The sequence below is a fragment of the Crotalus tigris genome, unplaced genomic scaffold (genome assembly GCF_016545835.1).
Source record: "Crotalus tigris isolate CLP2741 ecotype Arizona unplaced genomic scaffold, ASM1654583v1 scf7180000024167.7108832, whole genome shotgun sequence".
Taxonomy (NCBI): Eukaryota; Metazoa; Chordata; class Lepidosauria; order Squamata; family Viperidae; genus Crotalus; species Crotalus tigris.
This window is the reverse complement of record NW_024100417.1, coordinates 2,229,998-2,249,324: the sequence shown is the minus strand read 5'-3', so window position 1 is coordinate 2,249,324 and position 19,327 is coordinate 2,229,998. Positions and strand designations below refer to the sequence as shown.

General features: G+C 38.3%; 1 protein-coding gene across 1 annotated transcript in view; it reads right to left on the bottom strand.

Moving 5' to 3' along the window:
* Positions 1-19,327, bottom strand: part of LOC120299010 (copine-5) — a 129,745-nt gene that overhangs the window by 94,382 nt on the left and 16,036 nt on the right. Inside the window, exons 2-3 of the mRNA XM_039323355.1 lie at positions 6,105-6,145; positions 2,719-2,765 (exon numbers count right to left, since the gene is read on the bottom strand). Of these exons, the coding sequence (XP_039179289.1) occupies positions 2,719-2,765; positions 6,105-6,145 (88 nt within the window). The remainder of the gene's footprint in view (positions 1-2,718; positions 2,766-6,104; positions 6,146-19,327) is intronic.

Below are 19,327 nucleotides of genomic sequence, written 5' to 3'. Positions count from 1 at the left end.
CTTTGTATCTGTTGTATATTTCTATTACAAAAGAAGGATGGGGGAGGCCTGGCTGAATTCACCCAAATTCACACTTGCAGTGAGATCTGAACCAGGGACTTCTTGGTTAAACACTTTGTACTTTTGCTTTCTGTTACTACTTTAACTCTTAGCAGAAACAGTATCCGGTGATATGGTCTAATAATTACACAGATTGTGACACCAATTTTGAGAGACAATTGTCAGTTGGGGAAAAATGCTGGATGACTAGCTTACTGCCAACAGCCAGAAAGATTCTTTTGGGACTTGGGAATTTGATAACGATAAGAAAAGACACACATGCTCATTCTTTGATTACAACTATTTGCTCCAAATTCGCTAAAGAAGCCTTCTCTAACCATATGCACTTCGTATGTGTTATACTAGTTCCAATCACCCCTAGCCAATAATGACTAAGGATGGTGACAGCTATGTCAAAAATATCTAGATTACTTCAAGTCTGGAAAAGCCATAGCAACTGATCTAAAACAATCACAATAAGGCACATCCAACAGTGATGTATCTGTTCCACTTTTGAAGTTTAGCTTGGTAAAATGAGAGAATCCCAAGATAAGCCCCCATATTGCTTATTGTCCTGATGCAAAAGGAACAGAAGAGTGAACCTTGCCCTTAAAAGTACTCCTAAAAGAATGGTAAATTCTTTTGAAATGGGTAAATGACAGACTAGAGATGAGTCCACATTCTAAGAAGGCAAGCTTTTTTCCAAAATGAGGGACTCCAGATGCATTGCCTTTACTGGCTGAGAATTCTGGGGTCCAAAATCTTTAGAAAACAACATTACAAAGTCTGACCAGATCGGTTCCTTTGCCAACTGTGATGTAGTTGCTAAGCCATCCTTAAGTGCTTATAGAAAAATCTTGGGGCCCTTTTCTTCTGCAAAAATAATGGAATTGCTCCTGAGAAATAAATAACAAAACCTCAGTGGTGCTGTTTCCAAATAGTTTATTTCATAGAACAGAGAGGTTCTCTCCTTACTGGAAGTCTTTATAGAAAGCACTCATGGGAGTGCAACAGCCATGTAACTGAGCAAAACAGAGATAGACTTCAACATTATTGGAATGGGATGGTGGGGTGGGAGAGCACCATCTGCTCTTTTTCATATTGTGGCAACATCAACATATTCCCTTCTTGCTATTCTACAAAAAGTAACTACATTGGCAATCAGCAAAATTATTGAGGCCTCTCCCATTCCTTTGTAAAATGGAGTAGGAAATTAATTTCTTATAACAGCCATTACATAGAACTGCATGCTTCATAAACCTGTGTTAAATAAAACATAGTCATCAGGAAAAGAATATTGTATGAATCTAAAAATAGGTTAATTTACTAATCAAATAAGTCTATGTGAAGCTAGCTTTTAAGTGCAGAACAGGCATTCAATGTGGAGCCATGTCACTTCCCTCCCTGTACCTTAAATGAAGAAGCAATATTTTATTTATTTATTCTATTACTTTTTACCCCATCTTGCTCACAGAGCTTGAAATTAAGCCACTTCAGGATATTAATTTCATAACAAAATGCAAAACAATAATGATTCATTAAAGCAAGCTAAGTCTTTAGATAAAAGGAAAAGCAGTAGAAAATTAGTTAGGCTCATTCCCCAGTGCAATATGGCAGGCATATCCCTACTAAACATCTTGCTAAACTGCCTTGAAGCCTCCTGCAGGGGCACCAAGTCACTTGGGCAGCTCAGCTATTCATGAGCTGGGGGAGAGGAAAGACCTCAGGGAACAGATATCCATGGATATCCTCTCATCAGGAAAATTGTCATCCACAAGTTCCACAGTCCTCAGGGGTCTGCAAACTGTTAAATTACTCAACACTATATAATCATGTGTAAGTGGCTGTCTCTTGCGATGATGGCTTTGATAAGTGCCAAGAACAATTTACAGATCCAAAACTAAAATATCTACAGGTTTCTTCTCTATGATTTGGGGGGCAGAGGGGCAGAAAAACCTGTGAAGAAAATCAGGAGGCTTGTAAACAGAAAGGATAATTATTTGGACCCTTCAGTACAATTTGCATTTAAGGACAAGTGGGGGGGGCAAGTACCTTTATTATCCATGTCTTTCCCACTCATAATGTTACATCATGGAGCCAAAGAAATAATGCATAGGATTCCCCCCAGCACCCACACAGCAGCAGCTGTGTGTGAAAATATGTAAAAGTAGGAAGAGAGTAGTAGGAGGACTTATTTTTAAAAGCAACAAGTTTGTGTTTCAGGGAGACGACAGGAGTGGAAACCTGCCCACCCATCTGCAGCTTCTATCCCTTCTGTTTCTCATTCCAGGTTACTTTTTCTCCTCCGGCATTTCAATCTCAGACATGACCTAGCAGAAAGTAAAGTGAGAGTCTGCAGAATAAATAATAACCCACAAAAGTTGATGGAGTTTTGCTTTTTTTCTCTCTTTTATGTCTAAAATTCAGCCCCTTAATTCATCTTCCTATCCTCCATTTTTAACCAACAATTTTCATCAAATGCCTTTAACCTAGTCTGCTTTTCAGATGATAAAGAAGCACAAAAAAAAAAAAAAAAAAGATTGAGGCACAAAGCAAGAATGGGATTTGCAAGAATTGTAAGAGGCAGGAAAGCAGAATGAAATCCAGGAGACACGATCTGCTGGAGAGTCACTACTTTTCTGACACACAAAATTTTCCATTAACACACAAGTTACATACCTCTCTCCACTGTTTGGTCTCTATGCCCTGAGTATACAGCACACACACTGTAAAGAGGGGAAAAAATCACAAGTTACTAAGCCACAGGCACAAAGAAAAGAATTTAGCTCTAGTGTCACATAGCACAGACTGTATTAGGCAGACTTCACAAGCTTCTGCAAGATGAAAAGCTAAACACAATTACTGAAGCTTGATCCCCCAATGATGAGATTGGAGAGGAGGGAGAGGACTGGATTCCTGAAAATTGTAAAGCTGTGGTGCATTATTTCTTTTTTTTACCCTTTTTTTCTTTTAAAAGATTATTTCTATGAACCCAAAAATAACATCTAAACTTCTTTTTCCTTTTTGCTATTAATGAAAAAGCATTTCCCTGCAAGCTCAAAAAGGCAAGAATGGGGTGGATTCTAGGTCTAGGTTATAATGGAAAACTGGAATGGAAACTAATTGCAACAAATGCTAGAACTTGTGATTTGATTAGGCCTTAGATTCAAATCATATCTAAGGAGCACATTTTGAACTGTGTGACATTTTAAACATCTACCATCTCTTTTTTTTTTTTGTATTTGTGTTTGATCTTCATAATAATCTTATGAGGTAAACTGACTGCCAGAAACTGGTTAGGCGAGTATTTCAACTCAGCATCCTAACCCCTCTGCCCCATCAGCTCAAAAGAATGGATCCTTTACTTTTACATCTCAGCTCCATTAATCTGAGTAACATAAATTTCATGAGTATGATTGATTACTATTGTCTTCCCACATAATGGAATAGCACAAGAGTTATTTGCCTTAGCTCATATGAGGAAAAAGAAAGGCTCTTTTGGAATCAGAAGTTGTATCACATTCAACTGGGAACTACCACATGCTAAGGCAAGTCCTATACTAAAATTAGTGTCACTAGAACTCTTGTCAGAAAGAACAAAAACCACTGCAGCTTAATTCCATCCAAATTCATTAGATTCAGTGGGTTTACTCTGTTGAATAAAACTAGACTCACCTTGGCAAGATGGGTAGCATAGAAGTTTAATAAATAAACAAACATGGAAAATTCAGATTTAATCCCCAGTTCCTCAATAACAACAAAAAACCTTCAACAGATGATTAGGATTCACTGTCTTCTCTCAGCTTAAGCTATATATTTTTTGTGAAAACTTCTCAGCTTAACCTATTTTTTGTGAAGATAATACAAAGTAGGGGGAGGAGACATTGAGTTCCTAGAATAAAAAATAGAATATAAATAAAAGGAATAACTAAACCAATAGCTTTTGGGTTGTAGCCTTAATTTATTGTCCAAATCCATAAAGAGAAACTTCTGCCATGTTTCTTTGATTCCAGTTTTGGGTTGGACCCTTCCTACAACAAACTTTTTTTTTTCTTGCTTCCCCTTCTGTATAAATAGCAATGAAGCAGCTGGGCTGTAAAGCAGAGAAAGGGCCACAGGAGAAGTGCTCCTTCTACTGAGAGGTGGATACTTGCTTCTATAAGTCAAATACTTTCAACAAAATGACAAAAGTGACAAGAGACCCAATGTGGTCTACTGGTTAAGGCACCGTCCTAGAAACAAGGAAATTGTGAGTTCTATTCCCAATTCAGGCAGGAAAGACCACTCTTTCTCTCTTAGCTCAATTCCCCTCACAGAGTTGCTGTTGTTGGGGGGGGGGGGAATAAGAGGACAAAGAATATTAGGTATGTTTTGCTGCCTCTACTTATTTATACAAATAATAAAGGCAAGATGAAAAAGCAACATCACAAGGTTGTACATGACATGCATTTAAAAATAATAATAACTAACTCGAATTGGGACACAGTGATGCTGCTTTTACCATCTGATCTCCTTGTGGCTACCCCTATCAAAGCCTACTCTACTACTATGCTAAATGCAGAATCAGAGAACTGTAGCTCATTCATGATTTAGCAAAGAAACCACAGAAAACCAAACAAGATTTTAAAATTACCCAATAATGTATTTCACTAATATATTTGGCTCCCCATTCAATTGCTCCCCATTACTAAAGCATAGCAAAAAATGTAAAAATGATTAATGAGACTTTAATGAAGAGAAGCTGCCAGAGAGCAAAGGATGTCCCACTAAGCTTTTTTTTTTTCATGTTCTGCTGATCATGTCTTTTATCTGCCTAAGGATTTATACATACTAGTTGTAATCTCAGTGCTAATCAAAGAAACTAGAACTTCACAAATTGAATATGCAACAACGTGCTACAGTGCAAAATACTACTGTTCAGAAATGTCACAACATTTCTGTCACAACATCTTCCATGACATTTCCAAGCTACTCCATACTATTCCCACTGTGCTAATTACATTCTAAGACCACAAAGTTTGGCCAATCTTTGCTGCAGAGGTGGTGTTGGGGAACTATGGCCCCTTTATAATTTATGGACTTCAACTCCCAGAATTCCTAAGCTAGCATGGCTGGCTCAGGAATTCTGGGAGTTGACGTCCACAAGTCATAAAAGGGCCATCGTTCCCCACTCCTGCTTTACTGGGTTCTGTGAGTTGTCTCCGTTCCCAGTGGCATCCATTAGTAGACATAATTTTAAAAATCTAACTTATTCTGGCATTTCTGACAACTTTTCTCATATACCTAATATTATACCGTGTTCTTTCTGTTTATTCTGGCACTCAAGGTGGTTTAGGTTAAGGTTCTCCAAAACCAGTTATTTCCCTGCATCATGCATACAGATGGTGCTTATTTTGCAAACATAAGCTTCAAACTAGGAGAGTCAGTTAACATATATTAGCAATCAATGCACCGTTACCTTCATTCTGTTGGGGAAAAGGATGATACAGAACTAAAATAAAAATAAAATAAAAGCACTGGACAGCACATATCTCACAAATATAGGCAATGCGATTATTGAAGCCGACGAATTGAGGACCAGAGATAATAAACTATTAATTCTGGTTTTCAAATGTGCTTGAAATATATATCAGGAGAATAATTATATATACTGTATAATCTAGTTTAGAGACCTATGCTGGGTGTAATAATTGCTATGTAGGCATGAATATCTACCTTTCAGAGCTTTTTCTGTTTAATACAAAGGAGAAATTCACTCTATCTATACTCATTTTATACATTCAAAGCGAATCACCTGACTGGTGAAAACTGCAATCAGCCACACACTTAATACATTTCTGTGCATTTACTAAATCCCAGTAATTATAATTATGTATTATGTTTCCCAGATTTAAATTAATGGTTCTTAAAAATATTTAAGTTGGATTTTTTTTTGCCCTAAAATTGTAATTTGCACACATTTGCAACATAGACCCATACGTTGGGGACAAGAAATGTTGTGAACAAAGCCCAAATACTGTAATCAAAACTCATCTTGAAGAAATGTTCATGCAACACTTACGTACATGGGTCAGACTTGGAGAATGTATCTTTATCCAAAAGATTCCTGGGGGGTGGAGGGGGGGGGAAGGAAAAAACAGAAAAAATTATGTAGAGCCTGGATAGATGTATTTTCAGTTCAGAAATGGAATTGACAAAAACCTCCCTAGGTTTTTTGGGGTTTTTTTGCACTGATTCTCAACTGATTTTTTTAAAACAATAATATTAAGTGTTTTGTTTTCCAAATAATTATACACATCCAGAAATGATTGAACTCTGCTGAAATTGACAAGGCAGCTATCAGAAGTAATCTAGGGAATTAGAACTGAAGAATCAGACCAAATAATGCAATAAATAAATACACCAAAGCCAAGAAGAATGGGTTTCTCAGACAAAGTCTCCATTCAAACAAGATATCTTTTTGCTTACAATGACTCAGTACCCATGCTGACTTGCAGGCAAATCTATAGGCTGAGAACATTTGATTGCCCAAGGAGATACTCCAAATCATACTTACTGTGCTTGGCATACAGAACAACTGTAACAGAATGGCTATTTCTAGTTTATATACTTCCCAACATTAGCCAAGCATTTTCTAATTCACTATTGCTTATGAACAAGTTTTCTCTCTTCAGAAACAACACTTTCTTTCAATCTATTTAGTATTTCATATTGTCTCCCAGGACCAGCTTAATCAGCTTCCCTTAATTGGCACTTTTCAGATAAGCTGGAATACAGCTCTAATAATTTCAGTTAATATTGCTTTTACCCATTATGGCCAGGGAAGATGAAAGCTGAAATCTAACATATCTGCAGAACACCAATCCAAATGATGGCCAAAGTGTAGGTATAATATCAAAGCACATGCAAATGAACACAGCTGGAGGAAATGTCACTAACATAATGTTAAACTAGTTACTTTGTTAAATGAGCCAGCACTGAAAGCACTTTAGTTAAGATGTTTGGTTTTCTTTCTGCTTTAGCATTTATTCTCTAAACAGAATATGTCAAGGAATTATACCAAATTTCACTGTAATTTAGAATTCATTAATTCATTTTTAATGGAAATTCACATATCTCAATCTTCAAAATTGTTACTTGTGACCCTCTAGAGCCCACACAAAAACTTTAATCAGCCTGAACCAATATGCTTAGTAATCATTCAAGAATAGTTTAAGCCAGGGCTTTTCAACCAGTGGTACAGGTACCACCTGTGGTACATTGGCACCTGGCAGGTGGTACGCGACCATCCCAGAAAAGTGGGAGGCGGAGGGGAATGAGCTGAACCGGTGGCAGCACCTCACAAGCCTGAGCGAGAGATGGCTGGAGCTGCAGGGCTGTCAGGGCTCAGTGGAAGCACCAAGAGCAGTGCTTCTTCGAGGCTGTCAGGGCTCAGCGGAAGTGCCAGGATCAATGCCAAGTTCCAGGTGGAGCTCAGAGCTGATCCTGGAGCTTCTGCTGAGCCCAGAAAAAGCGCTGATCAGCTGGAATGTTGCAGCCTCTCCTGGGTCTTGTGATTTACATTCAGATGCTTGGCAACTGATTCATTTTATGATGGTCAGTGTCCCAGGGTCATGTGAAGTGTCCAAAACCTGCTGCAACCACCCGGCAGATGGGGGGAATAAAAACCAAACACCCCCCACCCCACCCCCAGTGCCAATCCTCAACAGAAATGCTCACAACAATGAAAACCTCCGACAGGAGGAAGAGCGCCACCAGATGGGCAGGCAGGTGTCTTGCTCGGCTGTGGCTTGGGGGGTGCTTTTTTCAGTGCCATTGTAACTTCAAACAGTCACTAAGCAAACTGTTGTAAGTTGAGGACTACCTGTACTTCATCACTTCCCCCCCCCTTTTTTGTGGTCATCATGTTTTTGACACCTTGCTAGGTGACTGGTGGTACTCGGATGTTACCATATCCTAAAAGTGGTACAATAGGTGAAAAGGTTGAAAAGCCCTGGTTTAAGCAACAGCTTCATATTGTGTTGCCTTGAATCATTCTGAAAGTAGAACAGAAAGAAAAAATTATCTAGCCAGGTAAGAAATTATGTTGCTTTGGCACTTTGCACCAATATCATTACTGTCCAATTCAGACTGTCCTTTTCTCAGTAAATAAAGTCATAACTGATTCACAAATTATTGATGTTGATGATGGCTAAAAATAGACTGTAATGACTATATTTTCACAAGTTAGTATCTTGATAACTGATGGCGTAAAAAATGTAAAAATTATTTCTTTCTTTAAACTTAGAAGGCATTTTTGTTTTCTGCCAAGTGGTGTAATCTTTCATAAAGTTGTCATAAATCTCACAATACTAAGATTTTGTCTTGGGAAACTTCCTAACAACTTTACTTCCTTCAATAATTTGCCTATTTTCAAATAAAAATCCTACTAATAACTACAGTATTGTAACTTTTCTAGGAGCTGTCCAGCATCTGAAGTGCTGAATACAGTATGAAAACATTACAATAAGACTTGACCGTGTCTTATTCTAATGTTTTCAGACTATATTCAGCACTGCAAGTGCTGGACAGCTCTTAGAAAAGTTACAATACTTGTTATTAGGATTTTTATTTGAAAGCTGGCAAATTCTTGAAGGAAATAAAGTTCACAAAAGTGTATAGGATTCTTTGCTGATGTGGTTAAATTTTAGATTCTACGCTAATGGCATATTGTGCCATCAGTGAATAGCAGAAATAATGAAGGATTAGAAAGAGCTTAATAGTGTTTCAGTTTCAGATCCAGGCCTTTCAATAGCTTATCTTTGAAGCACTGCAAGAACACCAATTAAATGTAAGAAGATACACAGACTGAATGCAGAGGGAGCTTGTTTCAACTCCTTGGCACACTTTTTCCTAGAAGCAATCTTTCACTGTGTTAAAGACAAACAAACTTCAGAGATCACAGCAGGTCAGGCTATTGCATTTGGGCAAAGGAGGAGGCAGCTCTGAGTTGAAAGAACTGGGCAGATCAGTAACCAGGGCAATCAAATAAGACCTTCCTTTTTCCTATGTAATTCCCACCTTCCTCAATGTGGAGTGCTCTAAATGTTTTGGGGATACAATTTCCAGAATTTCAGCATGGCTGAAATCCTGGGGTTTGTAATTTCAACTCTTTTAGAAGACACCATGATGATGAAGCCCAAAGCAAGGTAGAGCGCAGTAGAAGATACATCAGTCATATTGGGGAGATGAATATTCAGCGTCAGGTACAAGAAACTACTGGAAATAACTACCAAGTGAGTCACCCATTATTAGTCATTCTTAAGACTCAAATATTTAGCATCTAGAGAATAATTATTTATCCTCTTTTTCTAGGAAGTGATACCCAGCTACTAACCAAGAAAGCCTACCTCCTCTTTTAAAATTATTTTTTTAAAAAAATCATAATCAAGGGGAAAGGGGGCCTGTCCAGTAAGATAAGATAAAGCTAACACGGAGTTCTGGATCATAACAGCTGACTCTCCAGGAGTGCAAATAGAAGAGTACAGACTAGAAAGGTTAGGTTGGCATATCTCTATGTGTGTATGTAGTGTGTGTGTGTGTGTGTGTGTGTGTGTGTGTGTGTGTGTGTGTGTGAAGAGCTATGAAGTGATATCCCAGAACTTATTGCAGAGAATAGGTCCCTTCTTTGATCTGTCGTACTTAAGCTGTACATTTGATCTCACCGAAACCTGCAAGCAAATAACATAGACAGTATAAAGAAGAAGGATGATTTCTAACTAATGCCCCAGATACCCTTTTCCACATGACCTCTGGCATTCTCTGCAGTGATTGAAGATAGGGGACTTTGTGGGTCAGACACTTAAAAGAGCTCTGCTTTTTCCCTGGAGAATCCTAGGACTTTCAATTATAATCCACTTTCTTTGAACAAGATGCCCTATCCCTTACTGATACGCTGCACTCACTGCCTGGCTATTATGTACAGAAACAGGAGAATGTGTGTAGGCGGCTGCTATGTATTACTCAAATGACCCATAAATCAAGAGAAAGGCACAAATCAAGAGGGAAAAAAAATAAGCCATGTCACTTCCCTTTTGCATTAAGAATATGGCTACTTTACAAGCAGATTTTTAAATACCAGAAAGTGTGGGGCAAAGAAAGGCACTGGAAAAAGAAGCCCACATAAATAGAAAGGACCAAAATTAGATATATAACAATTTCAATATTTGGGATCCATTTATCCTACTGTTACTAAAGTTGGCTTAATAACCTCAGCACTGCCAGCCGCTGACAGAATAAGGCAGTGATAGCAAACCTTTTAGAGACCGAGTGCCCAAACTGCAACCCAAAACCCACTTATACATCGTCGGGTGCCGGGTGGGTGTGGCCCATTGGGTGGGTGTGGCCCATTGGGTGGGTCTGGCTGCAGTGATAACAGCAGACTGGGTGGGACTAAAAAGTTCAATCAATCAATTCCAACTTTGCAAGATCTTTTTTTTTTCCTGTGAGAAGTTGAAATTGACTGATTGATTGAACCTTTTTTTTTTTTGTACACGGTGGTGGAGGCCTAAAGCAAAAAGGTTTTATAAAACCCAACTGAAGGCCTAGGACTGGGGTGACGGCGCATGTGCCCATAGAGAGAGCTCTGAGTGCTGCCTCTGGCACCTGTGCCATAGGTTCGCCACCACTGGAATAAGGCATTACATTTGTCAGATTTAACACTCGGGCTTGCAGGAAATCACAGATTTCTAGATCCTCAGCTCTTAATTCAGTTCTTGGCGAGACTTGATAGACGCCTCCAAGATACAGTACAACTAGTTTAGAATTTTTACTGCAGACAAAAAAAAGAAGCCCTAACAGAAGAGTTGATTGCTTATAGTACAGCAAGAATTCAGAGACTTTATAAATCTATGCTAGCACATTTAAAATTTCTTCTTTCTACCTTTCCAAGATAATGGACAGTTGGCAGGTCCCTGATTGGCCTTTGGCATCTGATTTGAGGATCATAAACATAATAGAAACCAGTTGGATAATGTTTTATGCTATCAAGGAAGCAATTTTCCGCTGAGCTTACAAAATTACTTGACAGGCCTTAAGCATTTTGAACGATCACTTTCTACTCTCTAGACAGTGGCACTAAAATATTCTAGGCTAGTGCCACTGTCTAGAGATCTTTTTTATCCTGATGATTCTTGGAAAGTTCAGAATTCTACTATGAAGGTTCCCCATCCCATTTCTCAGGAGTTTGGCCACGTTATACTAAGTTGTGCCTTAAACCGGTTGACCAGATCTGGGCGGTAAAATTCCAGAAGACCACCAGATAGTAGCAAAGAGATATAGAAAGCTCTAATGCAGTGGTTCTCAGCCTTTTTAATGCTGCGCCCCCCAACCAGTCGTAAGTCGAGGACTACCCAACCAGTTGTAAGTTGAGGACTACCCAACCGGTCGTAAGTCGAGGACTACCCAACCAGTCGTTAGTCAAGGACTTTCCCTGCCCGGGAGCGCCACGCATGCATGGTGCCGCCCCCTGCGCCGGCCGAGGCGTAGCTGGCAAGCGGCAGAGACGGAGCAGGCCGACCACTGGCTGGGCCACCAGCTGGCCCAGCCCAAGGGAGGTAAGGCACCTGCCAGGCCCCACACACTCCAGCAACCCTCCCTTCACCCGCCGGCCTCCCACCTTCCAGCCTGGCCCTCTTTTACTTACATTTTTAGTAGTTGCTCAGCAGGGAGGGGTGGAACCTTCCAGACAGCTCGCCTTCGCTTCAGACAACTTGCAGCACTGTTTGCAGAATGGGACTTTTGGTGGGCTCAGCAGGGCAGAGACAGCCTGGACAATTCCTATTGGCTTTTGAAAGCCAATAGAATTAGACTCTATTCAAGAGAGTCTATTCTATTGGCTTTCAAAAGCCAATAGAATAAAAGGGAGTAGCACAGCTAAGGAAAAGGGGAAAAAAATGGCGGACTGCGTTGTTTGGCGACCCCGTGAAATGGTCGTTCGACCCCAAATGGGGTCACGACCCACAGGTTAAGAACCGCTGCTCTAATGCTTTATTGCCACCTACTGGTAATGCAGACTTTGTAGCCCAGGTCTGCAACCCCATCTAAGTGTTAACCTCAATGGAAAAGCACTTGGCCAGGTTTTTCTCTTCTACCCCCATGAATATTCATAGTTTTTAAAATCATGCTATTGCTCCCTAGTCATTTTCATTACTTAGAATCATGTTTGATGTGTTCCTTCCAACTTCTCTATTTATTACAAAAAAGATGATGACCTGATGAAGTTAAAATCTTGCAAAAAGTTCATTCTTTCCCAATGCTATTTCCTTTTCTCTTCTTTGTTTTCACCATTCTCATCCTCCTTAAAGCATATGATCTGATGGCATTATTAATAAAATTATGGGCCCCTGAATAGTGAAGCCCATTAGATGGAATTTTAAATTTTAAAACCTGGGAAGACAAAGAGAGTGATGGGAAATAAAATCAAGAAGGGCAGCATCTCAGCAATCATGTGACAAATGCAACTAAGTAACCAACCAAAAAATCTTTTCATCAAAGCTGGAAAAAAATGAACACGAAGTTGGGTAAGTCGTTTTGCTCAGATTTAATTATCTTTAATGTCAAGTTTAAAAACAACTTGAATGAACATTTAATTTAAAAATACTCTTATATGTTTATAAAACTGACTGAAATTTTATAGGTTATGTTTTGCCGGGTAAATTATACATGTGCACCTTTGGGACACTAAGAAACTAGCTGGAAGAATCTGTTTCCTACAATCCTCCTTGCCATCCCTGGTGGAAATTGCTTGGGAAACATGGGAGTTGAAACCTCAATATTGCAGGCAAGCATCAAGCAAGACATGTAGAAAGGAGCAGGGCTTTAGTTACACAGTCATGGCTGCCAATGTCACTTTTTTAAATTCTCCCCTGAAAACATATCCTTGTGGGGAAGGCTGAAGCTAAACAGGTTTCTTATAGCACTACAATAGGGTTGCATAAATACTATCCTGAAAAGCAGTGAGCTCTGATTACATTTTGTATTTATCACACTATTCAAGAATATCATAGCCTGTAATTAGCATCTTAAATTTCTCAAGTCTTCTAACTCTATTTGCAGACCATAACTGAGAGATACTGTTTTAACCAGTGATGCTTGGTTTCCAACTCAGTTTATCCTCTGGTTTTCTGCTTAACTTTGCATTCTGAGAGAGAGGAGGAAGATAAAAGCATCTTCCCAAGATAATCAGTTTTTGTTCTGCATGCAATATTGCTGAAATCTCAGTATAATTGCCTATTTCTCGTTGGTTAACTCAAGACCCTTCAACCCACCAAATACCTTCTGTTTTGTTACAAATAAAATACCTCATCCAGCTTTTCAACTTTCTGACACCCAAGTGCAGGAGAAAGAGTTTTATTCTCTCTCATGGCTTTGCACATTTCTAAGGGGAGTCAGTGTTGCTTTGCTAATTGCTTTATTATTCATTCTGGCTGTTTACTCCTTGTCATTTTTAAAACTCATGCTTCTATGTGCATGTTAAAATGCATAAGCAAAGACAGAACTGGCAGGGTATGCTTCCATCAAAAATGGCTCTAGAGTAGTTGTTTCTTGACATAACAAGACCTCCACTTGTGCAACCTGATTACTTTCCTTTTCCAACACGGTGCAAACTCAGGACTGGGATGGGAAAGGAGAGTTTTGAGCTGATCTAGCAAGCCTTTCCTTATGATCTTAAATTTATTCAAATAATATTAAAAATGGCAAACAGTAGTAGCTATGTTGTACATGAGAAAAACAATTAAAAACCCATAAAAGCGATATACTTATTATTTCCAAATCACTGCAGCCCTTTGGACTGTCAGGAATTTTTTATCTAGTCAAATAGTTGGTGGAAGGGAGAAGTGTGTCCGATCAATGAAGCACATTACATTATTCAATGGAGACCCTGTAGATTAGAAGGAGAGCTGTGTCAGATTATGGGAGCAATAAATAAATAAATCAGAAGGAGTCTGATTATTCAGTGGTGTGATAAATAGCCTCCAACCAGGCAACTTAGTTTTATCAAAGAGAGAGCAGTGTTAGGTTCCATTAGCAGCTCTCTTAAAGCTTACTGAGAAGAAAGAAAGAAAGAAAGAAAATGTTTGGAAGCTTTCCATTTTTGGAAATAGAAAATCTGGCTGTTAAAATCAGAATTACAGGACCACCTTCTCCCAGATCCTAATAAGACTGGCCTGACTCAAGTAAAGGAGATGCCACATGCAGGAAACTCAGAAACCTTCCTTGTCATATATGGTTCTGTTCCTCTGGAATAACCGCTTCCAGACATCAGAATAGTCCCTTCCTGGCCAGCTTTTCAAAAGTCTGTAAAATTGTGGCTGTTTCATCAGGACATAGAAACTGGAATGCAGCTGCTCCTCACTCTGGTCAAGAGTAGGATTTTAATTGTTGGTCCATTCCCATTATTTTTCTTTCTTCTCCTTTTCCTACTGATGTGGTCTGTCAATATATTATTTATATGTTTGTTTGCTTGTTTTTAATCTGAATATGAAAATTGCACACCACCCCAAGTTGGCTTTAAATCTGTAAACAAATAAAATTGGTTCCTTTAGCTTTGAAACTTGATCGAGAAAATCTGATTCTGTAAGATATTTTTTAAAAAAATTACACTAGCTGGCTAGTTTAGAGGCTTATCATGCATATAGAGTTTGCACTGGTGCGACACAGATACCATCATTCCAAAAGTAGATTTGCCAACCAAAAAGAGAGCATATGGAAAGACAAATAGAGCTGAGCGACTGCGCAGACAAGCCATCCAGGCAAGACTTAACCATTTGTCTTCTTTTTTTTAGCCAATAAACACTAATTAAAAACATGGTGGTTTTTTTCCCTACAAACTGTTCATATATCAGAAAGAATCAACACTAAAAATTCCATGCAAATTTTTGTGACAAGTCATTTCTGTAAGTAAAAAAAAGAACTTCAGCAAGACTGTACAGTTCTTTCCTCCTTGTCATAAATATTATTGTTTACTTCACATTACACGTAATTGCTATTATATGAGATTGAGGCTTGGTACAATGAGTGACTATAATTACATAATAATTTTATCCCTGCATATTTTATCCCTTTTTTTTTCCAAGCTCTTTTCCTATCTCTAAATCAATAGAAGATCAAAATGGGGGAAGTTATAACGGAGGAAAAACTGAACATTGACTAGAAAAGAAAAACAAACCTTACATTTTTTTTCAACATGACTGACTTTGGCTTGGTTTTAGCTTAATTAATTTAGGTATTGCCCAACTTCGGAATTGCTTCTATGTGGCTCAGAACATAATAAAGAAAATAAAATACAATATAATTGAACCAAATGCAGTAAGGACAAGAGAAAACAATTGCCTTCACTGCTGCTTTCTAGATCAGTTGAAACCGCCAAGTGAACTTCAAGGTATATGTAGTCCCATATACAGCACAATGCAGTAGTTGACCCTTGAGGTGATTAGGGCATGAACCACTGTCTGAAGGGCCTCCTGATCCAAGAAAGCATGCAACTAGTGTACTGATAAGTCCAAGAAGACCCCCAGATTGTGCACTATCCTTGAATAAAGAAGTGCAATTTCACTCCAGGTTAAATTTGGAACTTCCTCAGAACTAGGTGACATTAATATCCACAGCTTTTCAGTCTTTGTAGAACTTAGAGGATTCCTCCCCATTCGGATATGTAAGCACTGGGACAGGACTTTGATAGATGCTCTTAGTTGGTCTGAGGTCAAAAGATATAACTGATTATCATCATCATGATACTGAACCAGCAAATAATTTCACCCTTTGTTTCATGTATATGTTGAAGATGAATAGAGAGAGCATTAAGCCCTGTGGAATACCACAAAAGAGGGACCTGGAGAGTAACCTCTCCATCCCCAACCATCACTAATGCAAACCGAAGCTGAAGAGAGGAAAAGAACTTTTGCAAGATGTTGCCAACTGCCCAGAGCCAGCCTAGAAGGATACTGTGGTTGATGGCACTGAAAGCAGCTGAGAAATCAAGAAGCACAAGGATAGATCACCTCCATCCCAGCTTTGCCAAAGGTCTTCAACAAGCATAACCAAGATTGTCTCTGTCCTGAATCCAGTCCTGAAACCTGACTGAAACAAGTTGAGATAATCTGCTTCCTCCAGGATTCTAAACATGGCAATCCAACCAACTTCTCAACAAGGAGAAGTCCCATCATTCAAGACCACTGGTTCTAAGGGACAATATTAGAAATGTATTGGATATATTTAAAACAACATAATGAAAAGCAAGCAGCACTAGTTTTTCCTGATGTAGAAAAGGCCGTTGACAATTTGATCTGGACTTTTTTGTTTAAAACTTGGGAAGATACAGGCTTTGGTGAGAATTTTATCAAATGGGTAACATGGATTTATACTTCACAAAAGGCACAGATAGTTATGAATGGCGGATTACCAAAATCCTGGAGATACAGAAAGGGATCAGGCAAGGATGCCCTTTGTTACCATTGCCATTTATTTTAGCTGCAAAAGTATTGAATATAAGGCAAGATGAGATTATTACTGGAGTGAAGATTATAAAAGAAACTCACACTTTAAAGGTTTTTTGCTAACGACCTTGTGATTATTTTGGAAGATCCTCTGGAAGGAATAGAAATATTAATGGAAAAAATTATGTTGGGGTTATTAGCTGGCTTTAACATTAATAACCAAAAGACAAAGGTATTAGTAAGAAATATGAACATCAAAAAGCAAATGGAATTGATGGAAAAATGGTTTTAAGATTGAGAAAAGGTTAAATACTTTGGTATTACTATAACTAACATGAATTGTATGTTATACCAGAATAATTATGTTAAAACATGGAATAAAATCAAGAGGAACATGTTAAGATAGGAGAAACTACAATTGTCATTGTTTGGGAGAGGTTTTTTTTATTTCAAACAATGCCTATAATGACAATTGATGTACCATTTAAACAATGGCAGAAAGATATATCTAATTTTTAATGGCAAGGAGAAAGAACTAAGAGTTAAATATAAAATGCTTCAAGATGCAAAAAAACAAGGAAGAACGAAAGGGCACAATATGAGGTTTAAAGATTATGGTTTTTCTATGGTATAATAAAGTTAAGGTTAATGTAGATTTTAAGATTCATAATATTAGAAGTATCATATTAAGAATGTGAAACAGATATAAGTCCAGAGTGTGCCTGAAAACACCTTTACGAGTTTCAGCATAAGAAGCATTTTACAAGAAAGAAACAGTAGGTAAAGAAAAATGGCTATCCTCTTGAGAGTTGCTAGAACAAGTACATGGAGAATAAAAGATGAAAAAAACCCGAACTTATCATTTATGGTTTTGAATATTAGAAAAGATAACTCACGGAAAGAAAGAAATTTTGATGTAACCTTAGAGAGGGAGGGTGAAACTTAAATGCATTTATAACTGCTGTCAAAAAGATCAATTGCTTCTTTATTTCTTTTCTATTTCTATTTTCTTTCTTACTTGTTCAAATTCTTTAATTTTTTTATTTTCAAATATTTATATTGTTTTTATCTTGTTAAAAATTTCTTCAGTAAAAATTGTATTTAAAAAAGACTACTTGGTCCAAGCTTAGCCTCTTGAGAAAGGGAGGTAGCATTGCCTCTTTCAAGGCTAGAGGTATTACTCCTCCCTCAAAGAAGCTGACATCACAGCATGGACCCACGTACAGGTCATCTTCCTGGCTGATTTCATGATTCACTAGGGATCTGTATCCAACAAACAGGTGGCCAGGCTTACAGCACAGAGAATTCTGTACCATGTTCAAACTCATCCCAGATCAGACCATAAGATTGTGTACCAGGCATCTCACCTGGATCTGCCCAGGTCGAGTCCAGCTTGGAGCAGACCTGAGCAATGTTATTCACTAAATATCCAAAATAATCTTCACAACAGCCCTGTAGATGGTTCTAGACCTGGTCACTGACTAGTAGGGATGGGATCACCCTAAATAAGGTCGTTGTACTGCTATCAGTGAACTACAGTTAAGGTTAGAGAAATATTGATTTTTTAAAAAGATTTTTTTTAACCCACCTTTATTACTTTTATAAATAACTAACGCAGTGAACATACCTAATATTCCTCTCTCCTTCTATTTTATCCAGAACAACAATTCTGTAAGATGACTTGAGCTGAGAGAAAGTGACTGGCCCAAAGTCATCCATCTAGTTTTCATGCCTAAGGCAGGACTACAACTCAGTTTCTTAGTTTCTAGCTTGGTGCCTTAACCACTAAACCAAACTGGTTTTGCTGCCCTTATTGCAATGAGGCAATTCCTAATATCATCTATAATCAGTGGTGGGATTCAGCCAGTTTGCGCCAGTTTGGCAGAGCTAATTTTTAGTTGCCTGGGCCCAGAATGGACTTCCAGAAGCGGCATCCACACAGAGAACCGGTTGTTCACATATTTGAATCCCACCACTGTCTATAATGATATATAACATGTTTCATGACATCTCTTACCCTCCCCCCTTGCCTTCCACAGCTGTCCATGGCTACATGTTATCATCACCCTCTTTATAACTTAATCCACAAGATGGATTAAATGGAAAGAGACTGTCTGACCACCCAAGGTTTCATGACAAAGCAAGACTACCAAAATTCAAGTCTTCCAAATGTGACACTTACATTCTACTTTATTTCCTATTTATTTTGGATACTTTTTAAGAAGCTTAAGTCCAAGAAAGCCAGGATCTGTGATTAATCAGGATCACCAAATATATTCAGAAAACTAAAAATATTCTGGGATGCAATTTCTTCTACGCAGCAAGGTATTCTTATTTCTGCATTTACTAATGCTAAGCAACAAGAACCATCCCCTCCTACTGGTTTTACAACTGAAATACTCTTCATGCTGGAATAGTAGCTACACTAATAAAACACCAAGAAAGCACATTTCAAGTTATATGTTTTGTCTTGACAGCACATGTGGTCCTATGCAATGGATGGAAGGGATTAATATCTCTTGAAGAATGCAGAGGGAAATTTGAGTATCCTTGGAGAATTCTGTTTAAATGCTTCTGATGCCAAAAGCTGGCACAGAAATTAGCCCCTTCCTTTTAATATTTCCTTGTGTTAAAAAAGAAAACCCAATCGGACTTCTGATGTCTGTTTTTCTATTGTAAAGAGATGGTAATTCCAAAAGCAGAGCCCTCGTAACATGCTTGGCATTCTCAATTGCTCCAGGTAAACACAATCTGGGACATCATCATAGGGTAAATCACCCTGCTTTCATCCAGATTCCTTTGTACTAAAGAGA